The sequence below is a fragment of the Podarcis raffonei genome, chromosome 13 (genome assembly GCF_027172205.1).
Source record: "Podarcis raffonei isolate rPodRaf1 chromosome 13, rPodRaf1.pri, whole genome shotgun sequence".
Taxonomy (NCBI): domain Eukaryota; kingdom Metazoa; phylum Chordata; class Lepidosauria; order Squamata; family Lacertidae; genus Podarcis; species Podarcis raffonei.
Genome location: NC_070614.1, coordinates 18,686,745 through 18,714,250, shown reverse-complemented (window position 1 = coordinate 18,714,250; position 27,506 = coordinate 18,686,745). Strand labels below are relative to the sequence as shown.

The window sequence follows — 27,506 nt, the reverse complement described above, 5'->3', positions numbered from 1 at the left end:
GATGAGGATTAGGAAATGTCCTTTTTTGAAACAAACACTTCTAGGGGGGTGAGGGTGGGGAAGAGCTCCAGTGGTGTAGTGGTTAAGAGCGGTAGATTCGTAATCTGGTGAACCGGGTTTACTTCCCCGCTCCTCCACATGCAGCTGCTGGGTGATCTTGGGCTAGTCACACTTCTTTGAAGTCTCTCAGCCCCACTCACCTTACAGTGTTTCTTGTGGGGGAGGAAGGGAAAGGAGAATGTTAGCTGCTTTGAGACTCCTTCGGGTAGTGATAAAGCGGGACATCAAATCCAAACTCTCTCCAAACTCTTAGTCCTACGTAGCCTTATTCTCCCTTTGGCCCTCCACATTAAGTCTTTCCATACCACATAAAAATCAAGGAGTGGGTGGGGAATAGTTTTATTAATAATCCAGAGTGTTACAGTCATGAGGTCACAGCTCTTGGTGGCCCTTCAGCGTCTTGACTGCTTCTTCATAGTCTTTGGCGCTGGCGATACTTTGCCGAAGAAACTCCACAAACTCCTCCCGCGAAAGCTTGCCATCCTAGAGAGGAAGGGGAAACAGAGAGGAACCACAGAACCTCAAGAGAGCAATGCTTAATCCAAGTCACAGGGCGAACTAGACATTGCAACGCAGCTGCAGGCAACACGCCCGCGACTGGTTTTACATCAACAAAAAGTAGCTTGTGGGAGGAGATTTAGTACGCACTACTAGCTGTTGGTTTTCTGCTCTCGGTTGACCCTCTTCAGGTCATCTGCGCCCTCAAGAGGGTCCCAGATGAATGTTAGAAAGGTAAAATGGGCTTGTGGGAAGCACTGTGTTTGTGTGTGTTAGAATTTTGCCCCTTAGAGGAGCAGGAGCCTATCTGAGGGAGTCAGTGGGTCCCTTGAGATCCACAAACATGAACACAACATTAGCCCTTGCAGAATAGATTGAATGCCACAATAGCCAGGGGGGAGGTGGGTTGAGCATAACGTTTAAGCTGCCGCCTTCTGTTCGTCCTTTGGAGTGTAAGACACAATTTTGTAGTGTAGCAAGCTTCACAGTGCTTTGTCGAGGTGGGAGTGTGCAGGCGAGCGGGAATGGAGTGTAAAAGAAAACCCACCCAGGTATGCCAGCCACCACTAGGTTTCTCAGAAAGCTTAAGCAGGCCCTCATACCAATAAATAAGAACAAAATTTCCTTCTGGAGTGTGCTTTGTCCCCCACCCCACCCCTTGGCCCTCAGTTGCAGGAGGGTGCCCTAATGTACGTTCCCCTCCCGCTCGGATCACAGCTCATCATGATCCTTTGTCAAGTCTTCGCCGTAGTTGGTGGCCTGGCTCCCCACAAACATGTTCCAATTGTCCAAAATCTCTTCCTTGGTTATTTTGTCATCCTGCGATGGGGAAGGAAAGGGAGGAGGAGAGAGAGAGAGAGAGAAAAGGGAGGCAAGCAGAGAAGGACAGAATTACAACCCAATTAACACCCCTGATAATTTTATTCTGAACTCCGAACCCCAAAATTGCATTTGCCTTGTTAGTCAATTACATATTAAGGGACTCGATTATTGGAATCATTTGAGTTACCTGTTCAAGATTTGAAGGCAGATGAGAGAAAACAGGAATGTCACCATCACACTTAATAGTCCCTAGCTATGTCACACACACCATTCAACAGCCAGGAAATACAGAAAGAACTTTGTATAAAACTTTCTATTCTTCCCTCATTTTAAGACTTACTGCAATCCTATGTGCGTGCTTTGAGAATGTGTGCAATCCTATGTGTGTAGGATTTGTTCCTAGGTTAAGTGTGTCCAGCAGGGATGGGGAACCTGAAGCCCTCCAGGCGTTGCTAGACTACAACTCTCATCGGCCCCAGCCAGCAGTCAGGGACGATGGAATTGTTGGGAATCTGAATACGTGCAGCTACTCACACAATGTCAATTAAGGTTTGGCAGACAGCCAAAAGGTCACATGAAGGAGTAAGTCTGCCTGGTGATAACAAAGGCATGGAGACAGCTCCCTGACTGGGCAAGCTCTCTCAAAGGAGTGATAAGTAATGGCCCACTAACTGGAATGTTAGTTCAGTGTTCAGAGTTCTGTAGTTCAGCGTGGGAGTTGTGAGTCGTGTATGAGAGAGCTAGCTAAAGATCCGTGTTCTGTTCTTGTAAATAGTCCACTGTATATAATAAACACCTAACTACAAGTTCCTGGTTCCTGCTTCATCTATCCTGTCTGCAGCCAAATCGCCAATTGCTTCCGTGGATTCTGCGTGTACTCTGCTAGGTCTGGCTGAGGTACTGCAACTAGTCGGAAAGTTGCGAAACACCAAATAGGTTTTGCCAATAGGAATGGAGTAATCAGCATTTGCAGGGCCACAGATTCCCCATCCCTGGTGTGTGGGATTGCTGTTTTAGGTCCTTAGATAAACTCTGTTTATATATTTGTCTGGCATGAACAACATTGCTAGATTTCTTTCTGCTGCAAAGACCCGTAAAGGGAATTCGGTATTTTAACTGTACCTTAGTTTGCTTCTGTCCTTAGTTCATATAAGTACCATATATTTTTAACTATGTGCAGAGTTTAAAAAAACCCTGTATGGTTATCACTTGTTTTTACCAGGTCTGTGACAGCCTGATAAAATTTGTATTGCATTTTAAGCCCAGCAGAATAGTTTGCTCCCCATCAAGAGATACTGCAACCCCAAGTGCAAGAAAGCTATTTGAGATCCTGTGTTCTACTCTCCCTTGGGCAGAAGGGCAGAGGCTTTCAGCAGAGGGTACCAAAAAGGTATTTTCAAAGCATAGTTAGTCCAAATGTTAATGAGCTCATTTGATGGGCAAATTGAAAATCTCCCTCCTTAGGATGAAATCCGTTTCTTGTCTGACATTGGGGAACTGGGGGGAAAAAACCCATCAAAGGCAGGACTGAACACTGTTGATCTAGATTTCCTGCTCCAGAAACTGGCTTTGTTTATAGCCTTGAGCCACTTACCAAAATGGGATACTCAAACAGGAAAGCTCTCCCTTGCTAGTCAAAACTGAGCCAAACCTGTACCCATAGATAGAGTTTGACTGTGTGCTTTCTCCCCAGATCAAGCCCATTAGCTTTGACTTTCCAGAGATAAGAAATATGTTCTGTGGTTGCTTAGCAACCACAGACCCATTTCCATCTTTCTCAAACCGAGAAATGCAGCCTCTGGTTTGAGGCAGAATGGCTATGACAAGCAACAGCAGGAGTTCTGGCTAGGCCAGGGTCAGGAATGGTGAGGCACCCCCCCCAAAAAAAATGGTTCTCCATTCGGATGAGAAAGTATGGGGGTGGCAGCTCCAGCTGTCAAGAGTCTTGCTTCTGTTTTTATGTAAGAAAGGCAACTATGGGAGGAGGGAATTTCGAGTGGGGAACGTACCTAGGGGAGGGGTGCTTAATCCTTCCCCTACCTGCCATTTCTCTGCTTCTGCTCATCTCCACCAAATGGGCTCGCTCCCCTGCAGCGTTTTAAAGGTGCAGGCATATAGACAACCCCATGGGAAGCAAGCACAATTTGGAAGCAGAGAAATAGCTGGTGGGGAAAGGATTAAGCATCCCTTCTGCTTTCCATTCTAAATTCCCACTTACAGGACAGGAGATTTAGAATGAAAGTCACCCTATCAGTACTAGGAATTAAAAAGCTTCAGCTCATGTTACCTGCACATAGGTGTTCATCTCTCCTGTTCTAATACTTCACCCCATCCAACTCTGCCTGTAACTCACCCATCTTTCTCTCTTTTCCTTGTCTACTAACAGCAAAACAATCCTAGTGCCTTTCCCCTCTGGTTTCCTTTCCGTGCCTGGTTCTACCCTCACCTTATCCTTGTCCGACTCGATAAGGAGGTGCTTTGACTCCACCTCGGCGTGGTCATAGTCTGTTGGCAAGATCCAGTGCCCGATCTCCTCCCGATCCATTTTGCCATCTTTGTTGAGGTCCCGGAAATCCAAGAACTGTTGACGTTCTGTCTTCACCCAGTCAGGTTCGGGCTCCCCTGTTTCAGGACTGTACATGTCGCCTGGTCAGAAGATAGAAAACAGTTTGGTGTAGTGGTTAGCGTGTTAAGACTAGGAAGCGGAAGACAGCGGTTCAAATCCCAACTCTGCCAAGAAGCTAACTGGGTGATTTTGGGCTGCTCACAGTCTCTCTCATCCTACCCTCACAGGGTTATTGTGAGAATGAAATTGGGGAGGGAATGCCTACCACTTTGAGATCTTTGGAGGAAAAATGGGATATCAGTGGTAATAATAAGCAAAATAAATAAACGTGTTGTTTTTCTAAAAGACAGTTGCCACCATTATTTGGGAAGACCAAAGCAAGTGGCCCCTCTCTCAAGACAACCAAGTCCTTGTTCAATAAGGGGCAGGGGGAAGACAACCTTTTCCCTCTCCCCATAAGAAACCTGCACCAGAGAAACCAACAACTTAGATGAGAGAGCAAAAGGGCTGCATGATGACTTTGGACAACAATGGCACTGTTTAATAGCATATATGAAAATGGAGGACAGCCTTTCACAACTACCGGCTACACTCAGCATGATTTGGAAAGACTGACTCGATTCATCTTAGCAAATCAGTTAAGCTACACATTCTACCAGATTTGGGAGGTTTTTTGTGTCGCTGTTCTTACTGTATAGGCTCCTCCAGGTGACATTCTATTCAACACTCATCATCTTGATTTACGTGCACAATGCTTATACGGAGGTTAGACTATTCCCAGTCTTTACTGAACATTTTGTTGTGGTTCTATGGCAGTAAGCATTCCTCTCAATTTGCTTGTGGGGTGTTTACATGTATTCTCATTAATCATCTCTTCACCCTACTTTTGCATGCCATTTCCTTGTCGCTTCAAACTGCAAAATTTCTGTAGTTGTTGATTGCCTCCTGCAGAATACTGACAGTCTGGCAGCACCCTTCTTCATTTGATTATTATTTCTTTAAAAAATAAATATTTATCTTCCTATGTCCTAAATAACAATTATTATGCTCTGTCCTACGACCAGGGCACTTTCCTAGGAGCCAAATTAGGCAGGTGAGCAAAGAAACAAATTCTGTGCATTCACAGCCCTTCATTCCACCTTACCAAGATATTCTTCTACTTCGACAAAGCCATCCCCGTTCTTGTCGATGTCCTCAATGGTTTCCTGCAGGGCGGAAAGGAAAGCAGCTTACACCAGTGTAGTGGATCATGAGAAAAGGAGATACATCTTCCTCCCCAAAGAGACCTGTGCATGGAGGACAGCAGAGCCCTGCCAAACTCAAGAAATAACAGCAACCATTGCAAGAGGTGATTTGTATTCATTGCTGCTGTTTGGTATGGGACGTCCGCAGCAACGTGGAAAGGTCCTGAAAAGTGAATGGGGTGGAGGACTAGAGGGTTTCTTGCTATGCAGACTAGAGACCATTCTTGTCACTTGCTCCATCCAGTTCAGTATTGCTTGCTCTGACTGCCAGGGTCTCAGGCGGGGTTCTTTCCCAGCCTTGCCTCGAGATGGCAGAGAGATTGGACTTGGGAACTTCTGCCAAAGTGCTCTGCCACTGAGCCACAGCTGCTTTCCACCTGCTTTAGTAGCTCACCTAGAAGGACGTTGTGGTAGTGGTGGGGTAAAGTAAAGGTAAAGGGACCCCTGACCATTAGGTCCAGTCCTGACCGACTCTGGGGTTGCGGCGTTCATCTTGCTTTATTGGCTGAGGGAGCCGGCGTACAGCTTCGGGTCATGTGGCCAGCATGACTAAGCCGCTTCTGGCGAACCAGAGCAGCGCACGGAAACACCGTTTACCTTCCCGCCGGAGCGGTACGTATTTATCTACTTGCACTTTGTTGTGCTTTCGAACTGCTAGGTTGGCAGGAGCAGGGACCGAGCAACAGGAGCTCATCCCGTGGCGGGGTTTCGAACCGCCGACCTTCTGATCAGCAAGTCCTAGGCTCTGTGATTTAACCCACAGCACCACCAGTGTCCCAGTGGTGGGGTAGCCTCCCCCCCAAAAAGTCATGGCCAGTTGTGGAGAGGAAAAAAGAGGTTTTGGACTGGATGCAGGGAAACAAAGAGCAACACAAAATGGCTGCCATCTAGGCCTGTGCAGAGCTTGTCTGAGGCCCAGGGCAGTAGTCCCTCGTCGACTGAGACGCATGAGGTGTTCTTGGCATGGCAGCGATAAGTCCGGTAGACCCCCCCGGAAGGAACCCCCCAGCTGGCTTATTCCTCTGAAAGCCACAAGGGAAGAGTCAATTCAGGGCCATAGCTGTCAACCTTCCATTTTTTCCCAGGAAATTCCCTTATTCCAGCGCCGTTTCCCGCCGCTATCCTGGATTGTTAGATATCCCATTGAGTTAAGACTGTCCCTGGGACAGGTGAGGCTGCTGATCCCTTATTTTCAAATCTGAAAGTTGACAGCTATGTTCAGGGCCCTGTGGTTTGTTAACGGTTTATGTGAATTGTAACTCTGTGAGGGTTAAACTACAATGCCCAGAATTCTTTGAGGGGGGAAATGCATTTTGAATGTGCTTTATAAAGGCATAGCATGAATGCAACCCTAGTCTACCAGAGCCTTTTCCTCCCACCAAGAGTTCACCATCTCCAGCCTCACCGTCACCACAATGTCCTTCATGTAGTCGAACGCTTCAGGGTGGAGGAAGGCCGTGAACTCCTCCCTCGTCGCTGTCATGTCCCCATCCTTGTCAGCTGCCTTGAACCGCCGCTCATCCCGGGCCAGCATCTTCCGGTAGGAGTGCTTGTCTTCCAGATCGCCAAACTCCTCTCCTAATCGCATCAAAGGCAAGAAGTATCCGTGAAGCCCAAGGGTGCCATGTCACGCACAGGCATTCCCACTGTGGGGGGTGGAGAGCAAGGGCTTTCATCACTGGTTCTCACCCCATTGGGAGTATAGCACCTGCAGCAGGGAGCTATTTCTGCTCCCTGCATGATCTAGAACCCTGACTTTCCAGGGTTCTAAATCAGTGGGATTTTACATGACTAGGTGACAGTCCTTGCTGCAGATGTTCAGCTTTCCCCATATGAACCTGCTAGGACACTGTTAGCATTTCACTCCTCCGTTGCTGGATGTGTGATTGCTATATCACATGGCTGTGTTTACTTTCTAGGCTTGGGAAGTGTGAGAACGGAAGCTAGTCTTATCTCTTCAGTTCTACTGTACTTTTGTACTTTCTTTCTTTCTCTCTCTCTCTCTCTCTCTCTTGGAGAAGAGAGAGGAGAGACGCCATGATTGCTTTGTGCTGTATATACTGCTTAATAAATACTTAGAATGTACACACCAAAGCTCTACTTCGTTTCTGGTGATAAGAGTGTGCACATAGTCTTCAAGATATGTGTCACTGGTGTGCACCGGGGCTGATGATTTATAAGTGTTCCAGGGTTGCGCTTCATCAGAAAGACGCCGGAGAGGTTTGTCTCATCCCGGGGGCTGCGTGTGACCCCCTTGCATATTCCAACAGACCCAAGATCATCATCCGAGGCCGTTCTCAAGGGCGGCCCAGAGGGTGACAACAAGAGAACAAGACTTCTCTGTGGTAGCCCCTTGTTTAATGGAATGCTCTCTCTATGAAGGCCTGCCTGGCACCAACCTTTTCATTGTTTCAGCAAAGGCTCCCCCCCCAATAGCTGGGCAGCACCAATGATACGACTGTGCCGTTAAATCTGCTTTTTTAATAATGCTGATGGTTAATGGGACCAATGTAGGCCTCTCTCAACCAGCCGTCAGCCCGTGAGTCCTCTGTGCATTCTGGGAGATGAAACTAGCTTCTCACAGCTAGCCAGCCGGCTTGCTTCCTTAGAGCTGGCACAAAACTGCCAGAAGCAGAGAGAGGCCAATGTTTCGCCCTCTCTCCCTCCCTCCCAAGGCAGCAGGCCAGCCCTGGGAGCCCTGGCCAGCTACAACTAGGTTGCTAGCAACAAGTGATGGAGAGCAAGCAGATTAGCTTGAGCACTTGTCCTTGTGCCCATCAGCCAATTTCGCCGGAAACTTATTGGCGTAAACAGATCAGAGAGCATTTGGAGCCTGTTATCCCCAGATAACTGGACATTTAAGACAGAGCCAAGCTAAAATCCCTCAGAAGGCCTTCCCCCAACATCAGAGAGGATTTCTGAGATTTTCCTTTTTTTCTGCTTGTCCTCTTAGAAAGAGGAACTTTCTTCAAATATCCTCCACAATTTTGGTGGGTGCATTCCCCTCTCCCAGTGTTCCAGGATGATGTTACGGGGGAAAGCATGAACCAACATTTTACCATCCACTCCAGTTTCTTAAATAATGTAGACATATTTTGGCCTGGGGTCTCAGGCTGCTCCATAACACTACTCAAGACACAAGCTGCTTTTTATATATGCTGCAATGCCAGCCATTGCCTCCTGCTAAACAGCTCTTCCACCTCATTCCAGAGCTGAACTAGAACCTGCCGAAATCTCCCAGCTGGCCTACATCTGCTACACACCCACTCTCCTGTGTGTACACACAACACTTCCTCCGCCCACACCTTCATAGTAGCCATAAGTGGCATTCTTGAACTCAGTCCAGGTGATGTGGCCATCACTATTCTTGTCATAGTCCTTCCAGTTCTTGTTCACGTTCTCGTAGATGTAGCGGTTTTGAGTATGCTTGATCCATTCCTTCAGCTCAGGCTGAGTCACAAAACCGTCCCCATCCCGGTCGATTCGATCCACAATCTTTCTGCAGAGGGAAGGTTCAAGAACAAAGAGGCTTAGAGAGCAGGGAAATGGCCAAGATATGTCCATAATACAAATATGAGAAAGGACTTGTTAGATCACTCCAAAGGCCCAGCTCATCTCAGTTGGTCACCCAGTTGCCTTTGAGAAGTTCCAAAACAGGAACTGAACGCAATGGAGCTGTCCCTATTTGTGAGTCCCAATAGCTAGTATTCAGAGGACCCCTGGATGGTTAAGTCCAGTCAAAGGCAACTATGGAGTCGCAGCACTCATCTTGCTTTCAGCCCAAGTGAGCCAGTGTTTGTCCACAGACAGCTTTCTGGGTCATGTGACCAGTATGACTAAACCGCTTCTGGCACAACGGAACACCGTGACAGAAACCAGAGTGCATGGAAATGCTGTTTACCTTCCCGCCACAGTGGTACCTATTTATCTACTTGCACTGGCATGCTTTTGAACTGCTAGGTTGGCAGGAGCTGGGACAGAGCAACGGGAGCTAACCTGTCACAGGGATTCGAACCGCCAACCTTCTGATCGGCAAGCCCAAGAGGTTCAGTGGTTTAGACCACAGTGCCACCTGCATCTGGCATTACCCCCAGCCTTTAAAGATCTGCATTCACTCAGCTTCCATTTTCTAGAGGCAGACAAGACCATGTAGCTTCTGCCATATTCCCAATACACAAAGTAAAAGTTGTTCTCTGACTCTGACAGCCGTCCACCCCGCCTTCCTGTCTCTGCCACCTTGTTTTCTTCCTCCTCTCACCCCTATGCATTTTTTTGGGTTATGGGCAACTCCTGTGATTGGTCAGAGCCAGTTGCCAATCCGAAGCAACTGGGGTCAAAAGCTCTTAAAAATGGAACACTGCCAACATTCTGTCATCCTTCCTTGTCCTTTACCTGCCCTCTGACCACCCAAGATGCTGCATTACTCACGAGGAGGATCCTTGTTTGGTGTGAATGTAAAGCTAGATTTAGCTAGTTTTCTAAAAGTGTTTTATTTTTTTCCGTGCGCTGCTTTTCCTTTTCCGTCCTCTTTATTTAGTTAAACTCTTAATTTAAGTCTGAATAAAGTTTAAACTTTATTTAAAAGCACCTAAAATGGCCTGTTAGGGTTCAGCTGCTCACAAGACACTGGGTTCTATCCAGTCTCAGGCTACTTACATACCATGTATTTGAAGTGTAGTTAATTAAGGGTGCTGGGGGGTCTAGCTCTGTGAGGGGTAAACTACAGTTACGATGATTCTTTGGAGGCTTTTAATGGATGGTATGTACCAGCCTCTATCATACTCACAGTGATACCCACTGCAATTAATGGGCATGTGATAGATATAGATAGACAGAGATGATAGAATCTTATGAGAGTTGGATTCTATCATCTTACTGTGAGTGCTTATGTTTTTGACCTCACAATTTATCTATTTATTTACAGTGGTACCTCAGGTTACATAGGCTTCAGGTTACATACCCTTCAGGTTACAGACTCTGCTAACCCAGAAATAGTGCTTCAGGTTAAGAACTTTGCTTCAGGATGAGAACAGAAATCGTGCTCTAGCAGCGTGGCGGGAGCAGGAGGCTCCATTAGTTAAAGTGGTGCTTCAGGTTAAGAACAGTTTCAGGTTAAGTACGGACCTCCGGAACGAATTAAGTACTTAACCTGAAGTACCACTGTATTTAAGTGAATGGGCATGAAAACTTCAATGCTTTAACTTCAGTGGGTCTTCTGTGAGTAGATCTTGACTGAATGCAACCCTTTCCCCCCTCTCACTACTGTTCCAGCATATCTTTGGTCCTATGCTATTTCTCTTTGGGCCTAAGGAGAGTGGGCGAAAGCAAGCACCCTGTTCTCTGGGGGCAGGCAGCTATGTGTTTGATGCTCCCTCACCTCAATAACTCATATTCATCACTTGTAGGCCTTGAGAATGGTCCTTGCATCAAAGTCAGAGGTAGAAGAGCTGGTGGCAGCAAACTTCAGCTCAGAGAGGCAGGAGCTGATACGTTTCCTGGCAGTGAACTCCACCGTTTAGCTAAGCACTGTGTGGAGAAGTACCTCCTTTTGTCTGTCCCCAATCTTCCTACATTCAACTTCATTAGATGGTCCCTGGCTCTAGTACAGTGGTTCCTCGGGTTACATACGCTTCAGGTTACATACGCTTCAGGTTACAGACTCCACTAACCCAGAAATAGTGCTTCAGGTTAAGAACTTAGCTTCAGGTTGAGAACAGAAATCGTGCTCTGGCGGTGCGGCAGCAGCAGGAGGCCCCATTAGCTAAAGTGGTGCTTCAGGTTAAGAACAGTTTCAGGTTAAGTACGGACCTCCGGAACGAATTAAGTACTTAACCCGAGGTACCACTGTATTATAACAGAGGGAGAAACCCTAACCCCTCCCTGTCCAGTTTCTCCATTCCTTAAGATATCCACTCCTTAAGATACACAGTATTCTCATCAGGGGTGCAGGTATAAGGGGCATCTGCTTGCAGGTTAGCACTAATGGGAATTAAATCCCTCATCATCTTCGCAGCCAACCTGTGAGAGTTACTTGTCCAAGGCCACCCAGGGCGCTTCATATTCAAGAGGCATGAAAGAGACTTCAACCCGAGGAAATTTTTTATTACACTTAACAGCCCACGCTCCTTCCAAGGAGCTCAAGGCAAAGGACATGGTTCTCCCCTCTCATTTTTTTTAAAATCACCTCAATCCTCTGAGGTACATTAGGTTGAGAGGAAGTAACTGGTTCAAGGACAGCCAAGAAGCATCATAACTGAGGGGTGTCCTCAGTTGTAACTTAACACCCTAACCACACCACCACATTGGATTTGAGGGCATTTATTTATTTAACATTATCATCATCATCATTAATTAATTTATACCTTGCACCTTCCTTCAAAGGAGCCCATAACTAGAACCCTTAATCCGAACTCGTCTTCCCAGACCAAGAGATCCTAAGGGTTTCAGAAAGTCCTGAGGTAAACTGGAATTTTAGCAGGGGTTCCTCAATTTAAAAAGCCAGTAATGGTGAACATGCTTCCTTGGAAACTAGTGTATCCATGGTTACCAACCTTACCTTGCACACACACACACACACACACATGCATGGAGGTGTTTCACAGAATAGCCTCCTAATTCACACAGAGCCAGTGGTGAGGCTCAAAAAGCCAGGCCAGGTCCCTGTACGAACCAAATATGTGGCCTATAATATACCCTGGAAACTTCTAGAATTCACAGCAGTTCCTGTGGCAGACATGTTGGGAGTGCTTTAGCACAGGAAAGGCCTGGCTTGAGGCAGGACGTTTGAAAGCTACAGCTCTCTTCACTATGCCACACTGGCTCTCCTCGTTCCAGGCAGAATGCCTCACTGCCCAGTCAGTTTTCTGCTCTGCCGGGCAGAAAACCTGATGCCTTAAGGAAACTAGTTTGAAATGGTTGGGAGGTCTCATCTCTAAAATTAAGTTTTGGGCCTCTCTGGAAGAACACCAAAGACTGGCTTAGTGGGAACATAAAATCCCTCTTTGTGCATCCAGATGAACGCATGTGGGCATAAAATGTCGGGGGTGGGGGGACAAGCAGGTGCGCACGCCCTCCTCCACCCTGGACATCGGGGACACAGACTGCCCACACCCCAAACTTTCCTGCATTGATCAGGAAGGTCTAAAGCAGGGGTCAGCAAACTTTTTCAGCACGGGGCCGGTCCACTGTCCTAGGGGGCCAGACTATATTTTGAAAAAAGAAAAAAAGAGAACCAATTCCTATACCCCACGTGGCCAGCATGACTAAGCCGCTTCTGGTGAACCAGAGCAGCGCATGGAAATGCCATTTACCTTCCCGCCGGAGCGGTACCTATTTATCTACTTGCACTTGACATGCTTTCGAACTGCTAGGTTGGCAGGAGCAGGGACCGAGCAACGGGAGCTCACCCCGTCGCGGGGTTTCGAACCACCGACCTTCTGATCGGCAAGTCCATGGCTCTGTGGTTTAACCCACAGCGCCACCCGCGTCCCATGCCCTACCATGCCCTAAAGGGGCTTCTAAGCATGTTGAGCAGAAGACACTTAGATACCCATTTAGACCTCCCCTCTTAACATGGAGCAGGTAGGACCATGTGTTCACACCCCTGAACACTTTATGCCCATTTACGCATTTGAGGAATGTGTGACAGGGCTTCTGCAGCACTCTTTCGTGTGTGTTTGGCCAATAATAAGAGAGTAACACAGTGAAAGCAAGTGCTGTCTCTGGTCAATGTGATGAAATTCAAGGCACTGCACACTTGTCAAATCGCCGCGTTTTGCATAACGTCTTGTCTAATCGTAATGGGGTCTTTGTGTTATGCTATTAAGCAGGAGTGGGGAACCTGCAACCTTTCAGATGTTGCTGGACTGTAACTCCCCTCAGCCCTGACCACGGGCCATACTGGAGTTCAACTTCTGGAAAGGGTCAAAGGTTAACCGCCATATCAACAATGCGCTGGAAGCCCTAGTGGCAGGCAAGTGGCAATACTCAGGTGCTCCAAAACTGCCTGTGAATGACATTGGGATGACCCACATTCTGTATCAAGAACACTTGGATTATGCAGCCTGTCTAAATCAGCCTTATAGTTTTGGACTATAACTCCCATCATTCCTGACCTTTGGCTGGGGCTGATGGGAGTTGGAGTACCAGGTTGTGGAAAGCTGACCTAAATCAATGCTAGTTAAGGTTGCTTAAAGGTAAAGGGACCCCTGACCATTAGGTCCAGTCGTGACCGACTCTGGGGTTGCGGCGCTCATCTCGCTTTATTGGCCGAGGGAGCCGGCGTTTGTCCGCAGACAGCTTCTGGGTCATGTGGCCAGCATGACTAAGCCGCTTCTGGCGAACCAGGGCAGCACACGGAAACGCCGTTTACCTTCCCGCTGGAGTGGTACCTATTTATCTACATGTACTTTGAGATGCTTTCGAACTGCTAGGTTGGCAGGAGCTGGGACCGAGCAACGGGAGCTCACCCCGTCATGGGGATTCGAACCGCCAACCTTCTGATCGGCAAGTCCTAGGCTCTGTGGTTTAACCCACAGCGCCACCCGCATCCCAGTTAAGGTTGCTTACTGTGCAAAATTTATTCTAGTTTCACTAGCTTGTGAAGATGGGCAATGTACTATGCAAGGCACTAAAGCCTTACCCATAGAACATGGGGAATGCTACTCACGTGTCCCGCCGCCACTTAACCCATGAGATGCCATCAACCACACACATCTAGAGGACTAGAGGCTTGCTTCTCCTCCCTCAGCTCCTCAAGATGCAAAATTCTTAACCCAACAGCACAGTTCCAATTACCCAAGCCGCTGTTTGCTTTCTTCAGGAGTCAACTGGTCAAACGTTTTGGCATCTTCCTTGCCCAGAAAGGCTTCGTGATCATACTGGAAATCTTGGTTGTCATCGTGAGGGTGGTCGCTCAAGTCTTGGTTATGGTGGACACGGTCCTTTTTGTCGGGGGGAGGCTTGGCCAAGACCCATGTGAGGCACACAGTCAACAGGCAGGAGGAAAACAGCATCTTCTGCCAAGCCATTGTACACAACTTGGGAACAAGGAAGAAAGGTCAGTAAGGAAAGAAAACACACACGGTGCATATATAAATCATGAGCCAGCCCGCTTTGCTCCAAATGGGTCTACATTCCACACCGCTTCCAAGACAGGAAGGTGACAAGGGAATATTAGCCGCCATGTGTTGGCTTTTGGGATCCCATGTGGCTCCCCCCCCCCCCAGGTTTCACTAGCCTTTACCAGGCACCAAGCCTTTAGTTTAGCAAGCCCTGTCCTGTGGAACTCCTTGCCAATAGAAGTTTGGCAGGAGGGCCTCTGCTCATTTCCAAGTGCCTTCTAAAACTGTGCTACTCTGGACTTTCAAATCTGAGCTTCTTTCACATCCAGCTTTTACTGATGTGTTTCTTTATTTTCACTGCAATACTGTATTTTTTGGTTGGTATACTGCCTTGTGATCTTTCATAGAATCAAAGTTGGAAAGGGACCCTGAGGATCTTCCTAGTCCAACACGGCCCCCACCGCAATGCAGGAATATACAGTTGTCCCATATGGAAATCAAACCTGCAACCTTGGAATTACATCAGCACCACACTCTAACAAACAGAGCTATCCAGCAATATTTTCTTATGAAAGTGCAGCCTGGAAATATTGAAATACAACCTAAAAAAAAAGTCAGCCTCCCCGTTTATCCTCTTATTTAAAAAAGGTAAAGGTACCCCTGCCCGTACAGGCCAGTCTTGCCAGACTCTAGGGTTGTGCGCTCATCTCACTCTATAGGCCGGGAGCCAGCGCTGTCCGCAGACACTTCTGGGTCACGTGGCCAGCGTGACAAGCTGCATCTGGCGAGCCAGTGCAGCACACGGAACGCCGTTTACCTTCCCGCTAGTAAGCGGTCCCTATTTATCTACTTGCACCCGGGGGTGCTTTCGACTGCTAGGTTGGCAGGCGCTGGGACCAAACGACGGGAGCGCACCCCGCCGCGGGGATTCGAACCGCCGACCATGCGATCGGCAAGTCCTAGACGCTGAGGTTTTATCCACAGCGCCACCTGCGTCCCTATCCTCTTATTTACACACGCACAAAATCAGTCCCGCAATACTTGAATCCTTGTTCCCAGAGTTCCCCCACTACTTTCATTGCCATTTACACCCTGATACAATCCTGCCTGATACATCTTTGCCTCTTAGCTTCACCCCCCTCCAACATCCAAAGGTCTTCTGCTCCCTCAAAAGGCTCTGTCCCTCCTCCTTCGCTGCCCCAGATACTTTGAACTGTCTTTGAGTACACCTGTCCTGGAGCCACCTCTCTCATTTCATTCAAACACCCTCTCAAAATCCACTCCCCCCACAAAGCCTTTGGCGCACACCCCTGGTTCCCAAGCCCTGCTGCAACTCAGCCCATAACTAAGTCTAAGCACATGTAACTGAAGCAACCTACATATTGCTTCCCGGTTTACCCCTTTCTCCGTCATCTGCCCTGTGTCAATTTTAGCTTGTAAGCTCCTGTGGGCAGGGACCTATCCTCTTATACTCCGTAAAGTGCAGTATAACTGACGGTGGAGAAAGAATGCTATTCCACTTCCTCACATGCCAGGAAGTCCCATTGCCTACATTTCAAAATTGTCTGACTTAGCTCAGTTGATGGGAGCGTGGTGCTAATAACGTTAAGGTTGCAGGTTCGATCCCCATATGGGACAGCTGCATATTCCTGCAGGAGGCTGAATTAAGGGTTCCTTCCAGCTCTCCAATTCTATGATTCTCAATCTTTGCTACATGCTTCACCCCACTACACTCCTTTTAAACAAGTATTTATTTATTACAGTTTCTTGCTATCATCATCATCAATCTTTATTACGGTCCAGAGACCCAACAATTGTTACAAAGCAATACACAGTTCATACAGCCTACCTCAAGGTTAGACAAGCATTTTGTTCAGAATATAGGGATCATTGGTTCTTGCAACCACCGATAAAAACTTTGCCACTGCTAATGTTCTAGCATTTGTCCGGTCTTCCAATAGGAACCTGATGGGACCAGCAAGGGTACCAGTTCAGCCCTGGCTTGCTCATATTTTGCACAGTGCAACAAAATATGTCTTATGGAATCGATGTCTTGAGCACACGAGCAAAGTCTGTCTTGGTAGGGAACTCTTCCTATTATTTATATAAGCATTTAAATATTGCCCTCTCAGAAATGCAGCAATATAATTAAAAACAAAACAAAAGCATTAAAAGCAGGACAAAACAATTACTAAAATGACTGGCTACTCAAGAAGATTTTAAACAACTGCATAGGTCTGTTTGCGTGGGGGGGGGGGCGTCTTCAAGAGGTGGCTGAAAGTCAAATGTGAGGATGTCTATGGAATCTCTACTGGAAGAGTCTACATGGGGGCAGCAAACACCACAGACTTCTCAATATTTTCCCAAAGAGCTCAGTACCACATGCATGGTTCTTTACCAGAACAAGCACCCCGGTTTCATCACCTCAATGCCCGGTGAGGTAGGATGGGCTGAATAAGAATGATTGGCATAAGCTCATCCAATGTTCAGTTTTGAACTTGGTTTTCCCCAGTCTCAGTCCAGCACTCTAACCACTAGATTTAGGTAGGTAGCCGTGTTGGTCTGACGCAGTCGAAATAAAAAATTAAAACATAGTCCAGTAGCACCTTAGAGACCAACTAAGTTTGTTCTAGGTATAAGCACTTCTTCAGCTGAAGAAGTGTAAATGCACACAAAAGCTTATATACTTAGAACAAACTTAGTTGGTCTCTAAGGTGCTACTGGACTATTTTTTAATTTTGATTCTAACCATTGTCTCTCGAACACCACAGATAAGATGCGCCCAAGCTCATCAATTGTTCCCACTCTCCCATACCAAAGAAACAAGGAGTTTCCACCTTCTTTTATTCCGTTTCACCCAGCCATGCACGCAAGTTTTTCTTTTAGAGAGCGTTGGGAGTTTTGACCCACAAAGAGAACCCAGGAGTCCCGGCTTGTAATCTGTTCTCCTACATACATTTTAACCCAGAACACCACTGGATCTCTTGAGCTCTAAGGACCTGGAGTGAGAGATGAAGTTCTGAAACAAGGACTGCGCCTGCTATTTCGAGGGCAAACTAAAAAAAGGAGAAGAATAAATTCAGTAATCCCAGGAGCATAGGGGAACTAGGCCAGTTCCCAACTGTGCTGCCCAAAATACAGAATGTTCAATTCCTGGAGGCATCTGAATTAAAGCTGTCCCCACTTTGCTGGGAACAAAGCTTATTGAGGATGAAAGTGACAGCAGAATCAGAACAACACATTACTTCCTGGGCTGCGGTACAAAGAAGACACATCCAATGCCAAATTATTTAAACCACTAGGAAAAGACAACTTTGGGGCTCGAAACAAGCTGTACACCACTCCACTCCTCCATCTCCCAGTTACTGCTCTTCCCTAACCCACACTGGCAGACTACCGCGCCGCTGTGAAATGTGCAAAACTAAAACTGAGCCTTTCCAGATATACAAAGCAACTTGCCTCAGAAGAGAAGCAGAGCTAACATGCCAAAGAAAAGGAGAAAAGGAAAAAGGAAATCACAAGCGACTTTCTCGTCCAACACTGCAAAGACTTTGGAAGCCACAAGTTTAAACAAAGACAGTGTCTCAGAATAAGGGGACACTGGTAGCTACACTCCACACTGAAGAAAGGAAGGGAAGCATGTCTAACCCCAGGACAAAAGGGGGGGGGGGATTGGCATCTCACATCAGGAAACGGCCGGATGGAGAAGCGGGCTATACGGCAGGGGTAGCCAACGTGGTCATCCCTGACTATAGGCCATGCTCGCTGTTGGGAGATGCAAGACCAACAAACTCCCCGAAGGCACCACGTGAAATGTCCGTGGCATAAAGGGTACGGGTCTGAAGCAAACTTCTGGGCCAATACAGCCCCCCTACGCCACCCCCAAAGAGTGCCTTAGCAGTGCCCTCTCCTTTAGCCCAACCTCAAGCACCAATTCTGACCCAAGAGCCGCAACAACCCAAGGCGCAACGCAGCCACGCTGCTCTTTTCCGAGGGACACAAGGGGCTAGTTATGGGGCAGGCGGGGGAGGGGGGAAAGGGAAATCACAATTCCTTCCGTCCACCGCGGCATCGCGGTAGTCTGCAAGCTCAGCACCTATCAGGATGCCCCGACTAATTGAATCCGCCGGGCATTGCACCCTGCAAAAAAAGCACAATCCGTGCATTACAATGCCCGCGTGTCTCCAACAAGAGCCCTCCCTGCCACGCGTTTTCCGCTCCCTATTAAAGATTCCCCCCTTCCTCAGGGTCTCCAGCAGACCCCTTCCCCTCTCCTAAGTCGAGCCGCCCCACCTCTCTTCTGAGCCCCTCCTTGCATTTAACCCCGCACCCCACAGCCCCCAGCATGCAAACCTCTTGCAAGCGCGCCTCTCCCCTCGCCCAGCTCACCAGAAGCTGCAGCCCGCGCGATGGATGCTCCCTCTGCAAGTGCCGCCCCGTCTCATCTTCAGCCCGGCTGGTGTCTCCCCGCCCCGCCCCCCTGCCCGCCAGGGCGACGCCCCCCATCCCCGCAGAGCCCAATCGGAGGCCGCCGTCGGCGCAGGGGCGTGGCCGAGGGGCTCCGGGACTGGCCGGCCGGCGCCACGTTGACACAAAGTTCCATTCTTCCCACAGTTTTTTCCCCCTTCCTCCGCCCCCCCCCCAAGTTACAGCAAGGCAGGGCGGGCACTGGGATCCTCCGGGCGCCCCCTCTTCTTGTCGACCAACGGCAGAAAGACACCTACCCCTGCCGCCACCCCCCAGGGCTGCTCCAGGCCCAATGATCCGCCGCCGCCCTTTAATTCCCCCCACCCCCCCTTGGCAATCGCTCCAGGTTTTCAGTAGGTACGAAATGTGGCCCTGGGGCATATAAAACGGCAGCGTGGACGGGTGGGGGGGTGCAGCCTTCAGCACAGCGACCTTGCAAACCCCATTGAGTGCAATCATGGAAAAATCACAGAGCTGTAGAGTTGGAGGCGCTCCCCAGGGTCATCTAGTCCAATGCAGGAATCTCAAATTAGTTTTGGCTTTTCCCCGGTTGGGTGGGGCTTAGAGATACTCAGGAGCCCGTTAACTTTCAGCTCCCATCCCTAGATGCCTCCCTTTCACCTCCCAGGAAGTTTTGCTGCCTGAGGCAAAGGACACGATAAGATAAAAGTAAGCACACACACATCAACCTGATCTGCACACATTGAAACTGATCGGCTTGGCATTTTAACCTTACTTTGACACTGGCACCGGGAGCGGCCTGAGTCAGTTCATTGGTCTGTGATGTCTACTCTGACTTGCAGCAGCTCTCTAGGGCAGGGGTCAGCAAAGTTCTTCAGCAGGGGACCGGATTACTGCCCTCAGTCCTTGGGGCTGGACTATATTTTGGAGAGAGAAAAAATGAATGAATTCCTATGCCCCACAAATAACCCAGAGATGCATTTTAAATAAAAGCACACATTCTACTCATGTAAAAACACACTGATTCCCAGACCATCCGTGGGCCGGATTTAGAAGGCGATTGGGCCGGATCTGGCCCCTGGGCCTTAGTTTGCCTACCCATGCTCTAGGGTATCAGGTTCAGAGTTTCGGGGACCTTGTGCATGCAAGGCAGAGGCTTTACCGCTGAGCTAGAGGCTTAGAGGGAACAGAGCAGGGGTTACCACCTGTCCCCCCAGCATCCAGCAACCACCCAACACTTCGCTCTCCTTCATAGTAGGAATCAAGTCCTTGCCATCAGAAGTCAAAGGAAGGAAGAGAGGTTTGATCTGAATAGGTTTAGGTGGTGCTTAAGTCTGCACAGAATAAGTCAGATATTTCTGTAGCATTTACCCGCTGCCTTGTGGGACATCTATGGGAGGCAAAACAGCTAAGGTTTAAACACTACACAAATCCAGAGTGGAGTCCCTAAGACGGTTGGATGATGCTTTGTAAACCTCCCTTCTGCAGCCAAGCTGGTGCTAAATGTATTGCTCTGCTTTCCTTTGGACCACATCAGCGAGGCTGAGAGGGGGGGGGTCTTGTTGTCTGGGCAGCCCAGGACCTCCCAGCCACACTGCCCAGGCGTGCACCCCCGAGAGATCACTTCAGTGCTGCAAATGCATCAAAAGCAGCGCAGGAGGCAGCAGTTACGAGTTGCCAGCCTCTGCAGCCACAGTAGGCGCTGTGATTCTCCGGTGGCTTGACTTCAACTCTGGAGGCGCACTCTATTGTCTCTCGAAACGGATGCCAACTCTCGAGGATTTTTGAAGTGTAGTGGGTTGAATGTGACAAGACTCAAGTCGGTTGCTAGTTCCTTAGGGATGTAGGAATCAGTTTTATGGCCTGTCAGATCCCTGGTCTGTCTACCTCAGAACCGTCCATCTACATTGGCTAGCAAAGGCTCTGCAGGGCTTCAGGCAGAGGTCTCCCCCAGCCCTGCTCAGAAGTGCCCATGCGACTTTCCGCATGCCCAGTGAGCTGTGGCCCTTCCTTATTTACAGGTACAAAACAGTGACAGCCCTGATGCATTCTGGGCCCACACCAGAATGTTTGAGGACAAAACTGCCTAAGGTAAGACAAGGCAAGGGGCCCCAGCAGCCACAAGTGGGGAGCCTCTTTCTTTTTTGGGAAGTGGGTTTGTTGCGCAAGACCTCCCAATCCACTGTACTTGTGCAACCCAAGTTTGCCATTGTGTGAAACAGCAACAGCTCAGGAAGTGTCCTGACTCTCTCCCTCCCAACCCCACTTCTCCCTTCCATATGTACAGCTGAGTTTTGGAAAGCAACACTGATTCCAAAATGTGTGCGGGCAGCCATTTTGCTTCCCAAGCCGTAGGACTGCATGTTCCTGCCCTCCAAAAGTGTACTGATTTCTCTTCTGCCTTACATCTTGTCTGCAAATGCTCATCCATACCCACCATTCTGGATATGTGGAGAATGATACTCCACAAAGGTGGCAGAAAAGCACATCACATCATTATGGGATGGTGGCCATTGGGGACGTTTTATTGTAGAACTGGGTCAGAGAAGGAAGATTAGAAAGAGTTTTGTTTCACATGCAAGGCACCCTTTAGAAAGATTGATTTTTTGGACTGGAAAGGACCTGAGCTAGCAAGAGGGGAGCAGAGGAAAATGGCTTGGCGCTTCCATCAGCTTTACTTAAACAAGGGATGAGGGAGCCCAGGCCCTGGTACCAATTCTGCACCTCTACGCCTCTCTACTTGACCTTCAAGACCCGACACAATCCACACCCTTTCCTCTGGCACACATCCTTTTCCTGAGAGGTGCCCCTCGCCAGCCGTGTAAGGGTGTGCGTAGAAACTAGGTTACTTGTATACAGAGGCAAAACGTTCATTTGCTGCTTTGTCGCTTTCTCTTCTGTGCCCCCCCCCCCACACCACTGACATGCTGCCCCCAGAAGGCTTACCATAATACAATGCGGCCCTTGGGTCGGTTTGAGCTTATCTAGAGACAGCTGTGGGCAGCATTCCCGCATTGCAGGGGGTTGGTCTAGATGGCCCCTGGGGGTCCCTTCCAACTCTACAGTTATATGAAAAAGATTCTCCCCCACACTGCTGATTGAAACAAATGGATATACAGTGGTACCTCGGGTTACAGACACTTCAGGTTACAGATGCTTCAGGTTACAGACTCCGCTAACCCAGAAAAAGTACCTCGGGTTAAGAACTTTGCTTCAGGATGAGAACAGAAATTGCGTGGTGGCAGCGGGAGGCCCCGTTGGCTAAAGTGGTACCTCAGGTTAAGAACAGTTTCAGCTTAAGAACGGACCTCCGGAACGAATTAAGTTCTTAACCTGAGGTACCACTGTACCTTTCTCCAAAGTACCCTGCTATTTCTGAGTGAGAAACAACAATGAAGGTGTAGCCTTCAGGCTACACAGTGTGTGCACATATGTAGCAAGTAGTGGGTGCTAATAGTTTGTGAGCAGAAGGTATTTAAAGTAGCAGAAATGCCAATATCCGGAAAAAGTGAGTGGGAGGGGGGACGTTTCAACCTCACAGGACGCTTTGTAATTCACCTTAAGGTGGGCATTCCTAGAACAAGGAACTTCAAAGAGAGGCTGCACCTGCGAAGTTGCTGATTTCACAATTCACCAAGAGGTTTAATGCTCTGTCCTGTGGCTCGAATTAGGGTAAAAAAACCCAGCAACACTACACATGCAAATTAGCTGACCAATGCCAGGATCTTTGCTTTATCAACTCCAACCCATTTGTGTGGTGTTTATGTGAACAGCCACTTTAACATAATTATCAATGGCTGCTTTTCTGCATTTCATTCTTTTGCTGATCTCACTGCTTTCAGTCCCACCCGTGCCCCAGCAACCTTGTGTATATCAGCCTGCAATTTAAAACGAGGCTTCATGCATCTGATGAAGTAGGCTGCAGTGCTCAGGAGCAAGCCAGCAGTAAATCATACAGAGTAAGTGAGGTTAACTCTTTACAATCAAACCTTGGTCGTTGAACGCCCTGGAACTCGGACGTTTTGGCTCCCAAACGCCACAAACCCAGAAGTGATTGTTCTGGTTTGCGAACGTTCTTTTGGAACCCGAATGTCCGACGAGGCTTCTGCGGCTTCTGATCGGAAGCTCCTGCAGCCGATCAGAAGCCTCAATTTGGTTTTTGAACATTTTGGAAGTTGAACGGACTTCCAGAACGGATTCCTTTCGACTTCCAAAGTACTGTAGTTTAGTCGTTTAGTCATGTCCGACTCTTCGTGACTCCATGGACCAGAGCACTCCAGGCACTTCTGTCTTCCACTGCCTCCTGCAGTTTGGTCAAACTCATGCTGGTAGCTTCGAGAACACTATCCAACCATCTTGTCCTCTGTCGTCCCCTTCTCCTTGTGCCCTCCATCTTTCCCAACATCAGGGTCTTTTCCAGGGAGTCTTCTCTTCTCATGAGGTGGCCAAAGTATTAGGGCCTCAGCTTCAGGATCTGTCCTTCCAGTGAGCACTCAGGGCTGATTTCCTTCAGAATGGATAGGTTTGATCTTCTTGCAGTCCATGGGACTCTCAAGAGTCTCCTCCAACACCATAATTCAAAAGCATCAATTCTTTGGCGATCAGCCTTCTTTATGGTCCAGCTCTCGCTTCCATACATCACTACTGGGAAAACCATAGCTTTAAGTACTACTGTATTAGAAAAAAACACAATATGCACAGGAGTGCCGGGCCCAATGAGTTCAGCAACTGTTCTTTGGTAGGTCTTGCCTCTATAAAGTAGCTGTGGAGACTGAAGGTCCCCCACTTCCACAGTTGCCTGTCTCCTCCTCTCCAGGGTTTCCCCCCAAGCATTCTGAGACTACATCTGTGTGTCTGGCCTTTGCTCCTCCTACTTCATGCCTCTCCTGGTCCTGGGAGACCAGGAGAAGGAGAGCTGGTCGCAACAGGAGGAGGAGACACCCATGACTTTTCACCAGCCTGACTCATCTCTGCCTCTTGGCCTCCCTCCTCTCACAATCCTGCTTCAGCTTCTTTCTCCAAGTCTGGATTTCTCTCTGCCACAGACTCTCCCTGCTCACTAAACCCTGTTCCCCCTTCAGCTTCCGACACCCCCTCTTAACATTGTCATTTGCCTCTTGCTCTGTTATCCTCCCGTCCCCACAGCTTCTTGGGGCTATGCTCATTTCCCTTCTCCCAGGAAACATCTCTTTCTGGAGAAACATCTCTCTGGATCTTGGTGGCAGTCTCAACTGAGCTCCTGTAGTATCGGTTGTTTCCACAAGGTGTCAGACTAGCACCATCTTCCCTGACCCACAACTTCAACTTCTGAACCTGTTTGCACCCATAATCCAGTTTCCCTTTGTAGCTACTGGGAAAATTGCTTTGTTTCTTTATATAACATATTGTAATTCTCCTCCACTTCCCAGTTATGACCCTGCAGGCACCGTTATTCTGCCTAGAGCACCTTTTGCTATGGAGAAGCTCAAAAGCAGGCATTGAACACTGTAAACATTCCCACAGATTTAATTTCTGTCTTCCTGACTCCAGCCCAGAGATTAGCAGTTTGTGGCTCTCATTCACATGCTGCTAAACTCCAATTCCCATCAGCCTCAGCCAAGATGGAGAATAATCTGGGACGATGGGAGTTGGAGTCTGAGGAGATCTGGAAGCCACAGGCTTCTCATCCCTGATTTAGGAAGTAATTCCTGGTTTTTGGATTACTCCAAATTCAGTTTGGAAACCTTCAGACATCATTTGTGCCCTGTAAGTTTTTCATACTGGAATTTACAACTACTTCTGCCCCTCCAGCTGGATGCACTCAGGCCTGTAGGGCTCTTTGGGATTCTAGCCACAAAGAAGCATCTTATGTCACTGAGCTTTTTTGGAGGTTATCCTAAAGTCAACAGCTCCTGTTTAAACTGGGAAATGCCTCCCAAGTGTTTGGCTTCCTTATATAATTCTCAGGTTACTCCTGTTTACAGAGAGCTCTAGGGAACAGCAGAAGTACCCACCCCTGCTATTGGTTTCCTCCCTTTCCTCCCTTTCAAGGAGCTTCAGCCTTTGGTTTCTACCCTCAAGATTAAATGAGTCACCATGGAATCCTATATCTGTCTACTCAGAAGCAAGTCCTATTAGGTTCAATGGGACTTACTTCAACGGAGTCTCTTAAAGGATTGCTGCTTTCCTGAAATCAACCACCAGCACTATCCCTTTAGAAGTGGGGGTAGGCTTCTGGCAGGGCTTAACTGCTTAATTTTATCAGTTGTAATAATAATAATAATAATAATAATAATAATAATAATAAAAATAAAAAAACTTTTTATTTATACCCCACCCTCCCCGGCCAGAGCCGGGCTCAGGGCGGCTAACACCAGTAAAATTACAATAAAAACATAATTGGGGGGGGGACCAATTTAAAATACAGGTTAAAATACAATTTAAAATGCAGCCTCATTTTAATAGTAGCCCATAGATCAAAACCATAAGGGGAGGGAAACATAAGGGTCAGACTGAGTCCAAACCAAAGGCCAGGTGGAACAGCTCTGTCTTGCAGGCCCTGCGGAAAGATGTCAAGTCCTGCAGAGCCCTGGTCTCTTGTGACAGAGTGTTCCACCAAGTCAGGGCCAGTACTGAAAAGGCCCTGGCCCTAGTTGAGACCAATCTAACCACCTTGCAACTAATTGGTTTATTAACCGGTTAAATCTGTATCCATTCACAAATAGATAAAACCATAGCTTATTTTCTAAAGAAATTATCTTTATTGAGATTTCATAGGAAAGAGGCATGAAACAAAATTGACAAAACAGACAAAGCACATTCGAGTAACGTAATATGACACTGTACTTCAAAACGCCACAATTTAAATTAACAAACAAAATGCAAGAGAACTCGGGGAGGAGCCGGCACTGACAAAAAGTACAAACAGAATCCGTTAGGCAGGATTCAGTTGGCTAATGCAAGGCCTCCATAGTGTAAAAAGGTAAAGGACCCCTGACAGTTAAGTCCAGTCGTGAATGACTCTGGGGTTGCGGCGCTCATCTCGCTTTACTGGCCGAGGGAGCTGACGTTTGTCCACAGACAGTTTTTCTGGGTCATGTGGCCAGCATGACTAAGCCGCTTCTGGCAAAACCAGAGCGGCTCACGGAAATGCCATTTACCTTCCCACCAGAGTGGTACCTATTTATCTACTTGCACTTTGACCTGCTTTCGAACTGCTAGGTTGGCAGGCGCAGGGACCGAGCAACGGGAGCTCACCCTGTCACGGGGATTCAAACCGCTGACCTGCTGATCGGCAAGCCCTAAACTCTGTGGTTTAACCCACAGCGCCACCCGCGTCCCTCATTCTTGCACCTACTAGGACATAAAAATGCCCTAGCAGGAGCAGGACCGAGCAATGGGAGCTCACCCCGTCGCGGGGATTCAAACCGCTGACCTTATGATCAGCAAGCCCTGGGCTCAGTGGTTTAGATTTAGTTGGCTAATGCAAGCCCTCCACAGTGTAACTTGCCTCAATAGAGGTTGTAGTAATCATCCACCCTTGTTTGCATAGGATATAAAGGGCCACCCATATGACATCTTTCTTAGCTATCCCTCTGGCAACATGATTCTGGTAAGCCATTCTTTCCGACAAAGCCGTGTCCCATATTTTATCCAACCAGCCTCTCATGGACAACCCAGCTCTCTTGCAGCGACCCACACTCTCAAAGCATGCAGCTGCCAGCAGCAGAGCCACCAGGTCTCAACAGATTACTGTAGTTGTGGGTCGTCAGGAGATCAACTCTTTAAAAGCGCTCCTCCTGGTGGGCAGGGGGAGACGAGATAAAAGCATTGCTTTGAATGAGGTGGGATGTTCTTTTTCCCTTCGGTTTTTGGAAGGCGTCAAAGCTGGAGGTACAGCTTTGGAAAGAAGTCTACGGAAGGGCCAGAGAACATATTTTGCACAGGTTCAACCCTTAATAATAATAAATTTTATTTATTCCCTACCCTCCCCGGCCAGAGCCGGGCTCAGGGTGGCTAACACCAATAAAATTATAATAGAAATATAATGGGGGGGGGGGACCCAATTTAAAATACAGGTTAAAATGCAATTTAAAATGCAGCCTCATTTTAAAAGTAGCCCATAGATCAAAACCGTAAGGGGAGGGAAGCATAAGGGTTAGACTAAGTCCAAACCAAAGGCCAGGCAGAACAGCTCCGTCTTGCAGGCCCTGCGGAAAGATGTTAAGTCCCGTAGGGCCCTAGTCTCTTGTGACAGAGCGTTCCACCAAGTCGGGGCCAGTACTGAAAAGGCCCTAGCCCTAGCTGAGACCAATCTAACCACCTTGCGACTTGGGACCTCCAAGGTGTTGTCATTTGTGGACTTTAAGGTCCTCCGCGGGGCATACCAGGAGAGGCGGTCCCGTAGGTACATGGGTCCTAGGCCACATAGGGCATCTCTGCATAAGGCTAAGGCAGGCCTCTGCCTGAAACCCCGGAGGCCTGCTGCCGGTTGGTGCATGCAGCAATGAGCCTAATGGGGACAGATGGTCTGCCATTGGTGTGAGGCTGCTTCCTCTGTTTCCATCTCCTCTGTTTGGTTGCTTTTAACTCGCTTCCCAACCCCCCCTCCCCGACCCACAGCGCAACTTCCCGCCCCACCTCATCTCCTGATGTGCTGTTCCTCGTCTCAACTCTCTTGACTGCTCCCATGCCCGCCGCTCCTTCCCATCTGGTTCTGCGGTCCCGTTCTATTCCTACCGAGAGTGGGGACATGGAGGGTCGGGCGCCATCTGGCATGCTCTTGCCAAGCTTTCCCAAGGGGTCTTCGACACCAGCTGATGGCATCCGCTCCAGGCTGGAAAGATA

General features: G+C 48.3%; 2 protein-coding genes across 5 annotated transcripts in view; one reads left to right on the top strand and one right to left on the bottom strand.

The window, feature by feature from the left end:
• The window catches only part of IRF3 (interferon regulatory factor 3), a 336,177-nt gene that overhangs the window by 168,773 nt on the left and 139,898 nt on the right, over positions 1-27,506 (top strand). The window lies entirely within an intron of this gene.
• RCN3 (reticulocalbin 3) lies at positions 384-27,500 on the bottom strand. 4 transcript variants are annotated; one of them, XM_053362536.1, is made up of 7 exons: positions 27,300-27,500; positions 13,987-14,228; positions 8,496-8,689; positions 6,596-6,768; positions 5,091-5,151; positions 3,827-4,026; positions 384-1,377 (listed from the first exon to the last, which is right to left on the bottom strand). In XM_053362536.1, exons 1-7 carry the CDS (start codon positions 27,483-27,485, stop codon positions 1,270-1,272), a joined length of 1,164 nt encoding a protein of 387 aa, XP_053218511.1. In that variant the 5' UTR covers positions 27,486-27,500; the 3' UTR covers positions 384-1,269. The 4 variants fall into 4 exon arrangements, with proteins under 4 accessions (XP_053218511.1, XP_053218512.1, XP_053218513.1 ...); XM_053362537.1 differs by lacking the exon at positions 27,300-27,500 and adding an exon at positions 18,606-18,773; XM_053362538.1 differs by lacking the exon at positions 27,300-27,500 and adding an exon at positions 18,642-18,773.